This window comes from Delphinapterus leucas, chromosome 4, assembly GCF_059928025.1.
Source record: "Delphinapterus leucas isolate spDelLeu-1000000601 "Yukka" chromosome 4, BTC_Dleu_Yukka2, whole genome shotgun sequence".
NCBI lineage: Eukaryota > Metazoa > Chordata > Mammalia > Artiodactyla > Monodontidae > Delphinapterus > Delphinapterus leucas.
In genome coordinates, this window is record NC_143132.1 from 14273058 (window position 1) to 14276681 (window position 3624).

Here is a 3624-nt window from a genome sequence, read left to right on the forward strand (position 1 = left end):
TGGTCTATTGGTCAGCGGTCACAGCCCTTGGTGAACTTCCTTTCAATTAGCTGCCATAATGATTTTTATAAAACATAAATTTCTACGGAAAACATTATAACTTTTGGAAACAGTATCTAGTGCACCCATAGCAAGATATATATGATCTTGATGTTCTGGTTTCTCTTAATTGCCTGGGGCCTCATTTTAGCCACTTGCTTTGCTCTGTGTGCTTTCTAGGTGTGACACCAACTTATAAATCTGTAATGCAATATTTTCCCAATGCCTGCACATATTCTGTTCCTCCTGCTTGGCATACACTTTGCCTCTCTATTATATTTCTCCTACGTCAAGAATTAATTTAAATGTAACCTTTAGGGAGAACATATTTGGTCTGAACTTTTGCTCTAGCATCTTTCTTGAAACCAGACATGAGCCTTCCTCTCTGTGTTTCCACTTGACCATTACATCATCTATCATGTTTGTTTACATATTTGTTTTCCAACTTAACATATCTTTTCACATTTGTAACACTTAACAGGGAGACTTATGGAACAATTATTCATTAAACATTTTTGAACACATGTATAAGTAATACATTTTAAAAAAGAGAAACAAATAACAACATTGGCCAAGCCAGAGTAATGAAAAGTGAACCTAGAGTTGCCTACTCATGAAACATGCCGAAACTGTAATTTATCTGGTATATTATCATGAAAAAAACATTAACTGAAAGAGAAAAATGTAGTCAATCTAAGACACTGATGTGGATGTCTTGTCAGTTTAATAATCTATTCTGATTGCCTAGGATTAGTTAGGATTATTAACAGTTAAACCTGAGCATAACAGGTACAATGAAAAGATTCTGTAGAACAGAATTGCCATCGCACAAGGGAATGGACTCAGTAGCAGATAGCATTCAGTTGGTGCTGGGGGACAAGTGTCACCTGTGACAATATTGGTGTCAGCAGCCAATTCCATACCTATTACAGCCACATCTGTAGCCACATTCCAAGATTCTAAAGGCACCAAAGCAACAGACATGACCGTATCCACAGCTGTAGCCATAGCCCAGTCCTCTATAGTATCTGCCTTAGTAGTAGCATACTATGTCAGAATTTAAGTTTTTAGCCTATGAGCAAAGAGTAAATTTTAGTGAATGAGAACATTAAATGCTAAGAGTCTTTTTTGCAGTCTAAGTGTAGGTGTGGCAAACCACAGACACTTCTGACATCCTCATATAGACCAACTTGTATTTAAAAATCTCATTAATCACGTTTCTTTAGACAAAAAAGACTTCACATACTCATTAAAGTGGAGATTATTTGCTTGATATGTTAGGATCTTCCCAAACAGTCGGTGTTCTTTAAATAAAAATACAAAATGCTGAGTTCACTGACCTTGCTGACACTGATGCTGAATTTAACCTTTGTAACCATGCTGCATGACATCACATGGAGGAGGCGACTGCCTTCTTCCTCCAGTGATTTTGCTAATAATACCCTTCATCTCATGCACAGATTTAAAACCTAATCAACACAGCTGTGATGTTATCTATATAAATCTTAGCAGCAAACAGTATTTTTTTCTGTACGACCTACCACCCATTCCAATCACATTTTACTCTGTAGGATTTGTATTGCTGTGTTCTCTTGAGAGTAATGCCACTTTGTTGCCTGTGTAGTTTTTTTTTTTTTTCTGATTGGTAAAAAAGTTGTCTAGTTGATTATCTATACCTGCACCAGACTGTACACATTTCTTCACATACAGGAAGAGCATTGACCGTCTTATTTGTTTCCAAGTTCATAGGAATATAGAATAGAACTTTTTGAGGCTGAAATTTGATAGAGTACATGAGTATTTATTTTTCTTAAGGATAGTGGCTCTGTATGTACCATGCCCCTATACATAGACTTAAGTTTTAAGAGACAGACTAAATTTGGATGTTATCATTTCTTAGGAAGATTGAAAACAATTGGGGATTTTCTTTCACTGCTGTTCTCTAGGGCCATGCCTGATTTGGGCTACTGTACTTTTAAGTGTATCATCAGATTGGCAGAGCCATCTGTAAGCCAGGACTATTTTTTCTTCTTTCAACTGGAAAATCAGAATAAATCCATCAGTGGGTGTTGAGAAAAAGGAGACACTCAGTAGAGTAGAAGCCATGAGACTCAAGCCACTTTCTTCTATGATTTATTTGTGCTTTCTGGACTTCCTCAAGCCCAGTCTCATATACAGCACTTTCACTTGATGATGGAAGATTGCTGTGTATACTCAAATTTGTGGCTCAGATTCAAACAATATCTAGTTCATAGTGGGCAGTTCAAGTCACATGGTAACTTGGTGACCTATGGACAAGAACTGAAAAATCTTAAAAAAAAAAATCCAACTCATGGAAACAGAGAATAGATTGGTGGTTGCCAGACATGGGGGGAGGCTAGCATGGAGGAAATGGGTGAAGGTGGTCAAAAGGTACAAACTTCCAGTTATAATATAAATAAGTTCTGAGGATGTAATGTACAACATGGTGACCTTAGTGAACTGTATTGTATATTTGAAAAGTTACTAATAGAGTGGATCTTAAAAGAAATATCTACTTCTCATCACAAGGAAAAAACTGTAATTTTGTGAGGTGATGGATGTTAACTAGTGGTAATCATTTGGCAATATATACATATATCAAATCATGACGTTGTGTACCTTAAACTCATAAAATGTTACATATCAATTGTATCTCAATAAAACTGGAAAAAAAACAAATGTAAAAGAAAAAAAGAACTCAGTTATGAGCTGTTTCTTCACAAGATAATATAAATCTTCAAAGGACAGCATAGATTTGCTCCAAAATCCTAACCTGTGCTATGATTCACCTCTACAGACCTGTGAAAACCTCAAAACATCATCCTTATCTTCTGTGGACACTGTAAGCAGCACTGAATCTGCTGCTCCGTACAGTGAAGTAACAGAGCAGTACGTATGGCAGCCTGTGACCATTGTGGAGTTTCCTCTTGCTCTTAATTCACTCTAAGCTTGTAGCCACTTTGTTGGTTACAGTGGATAAATGGATAACAGGTGGCACATCCAGGTGAGGATTACATTATCATGAAAATACAAAGAGACTCCTGAGTATGGTGTTTCTTACTTAGTGATAGGAGGCGTCAAAAGTAATGATGTGTCCCTTCATCCAGATCAGTGGACCCCTAGAAATTTCAATGAGGTGGCAGGTCCTTGAAATTTTGTAGGGCTTATTCCCCATCCTCTGTCACTCATGAGTTTTACCAAGGTGTTCAGGGTAGTTGCTAGTTCCTACTCACTGGGTCTTATCACCATCATATTATAAACATGGTGGACTAATGTGATAACCACTAGAATGCAAAGTCAAGGTCTCTGTAGACTAAGTTGTGCATGGGGTTTGAAGAGTTAGCGTAACTCTGAGGTAGGGCAGTTAAAGAGCATTGCTGGTTCTGCCAGCTGAAAGCAAATGGTGTTCTCTACTTACAGGGGTAAAGTCAAAAGCCTCTGCAAGATCAAAATTAATGAGAAAGTATGATGGAAATGCAATATCAAAGTGAAAGCATCTATTAAAAATATAAAATTTGAGGTATTTTGAGATAATTTTGACCAAAAAAACATGTCAAACCTGAA

The 3624-nt window shown here is 36.9% G+C and overlaps 1 protein-coding gene across 1 annotated transcript; it reads right to left on the reverse strand.

Moving 5' to 3' along the window:
• Positions 1–731: 731 nt before the first annotated feature.
• On the reverse strand, positions 732–1418 carry KRTAP20-3 (keratin associated protein 20-3). The gene is given in 2 exon segments (XM_089909875.1): positions 732–1111; positions 1380–1418. Coding segments are annotated over 2 exon segments (207 nt in total). The 3' UTR covers positions 732–943.
• Between the last annotated feature and the right edge of the window lie 2206 nt (positions 1419–3624).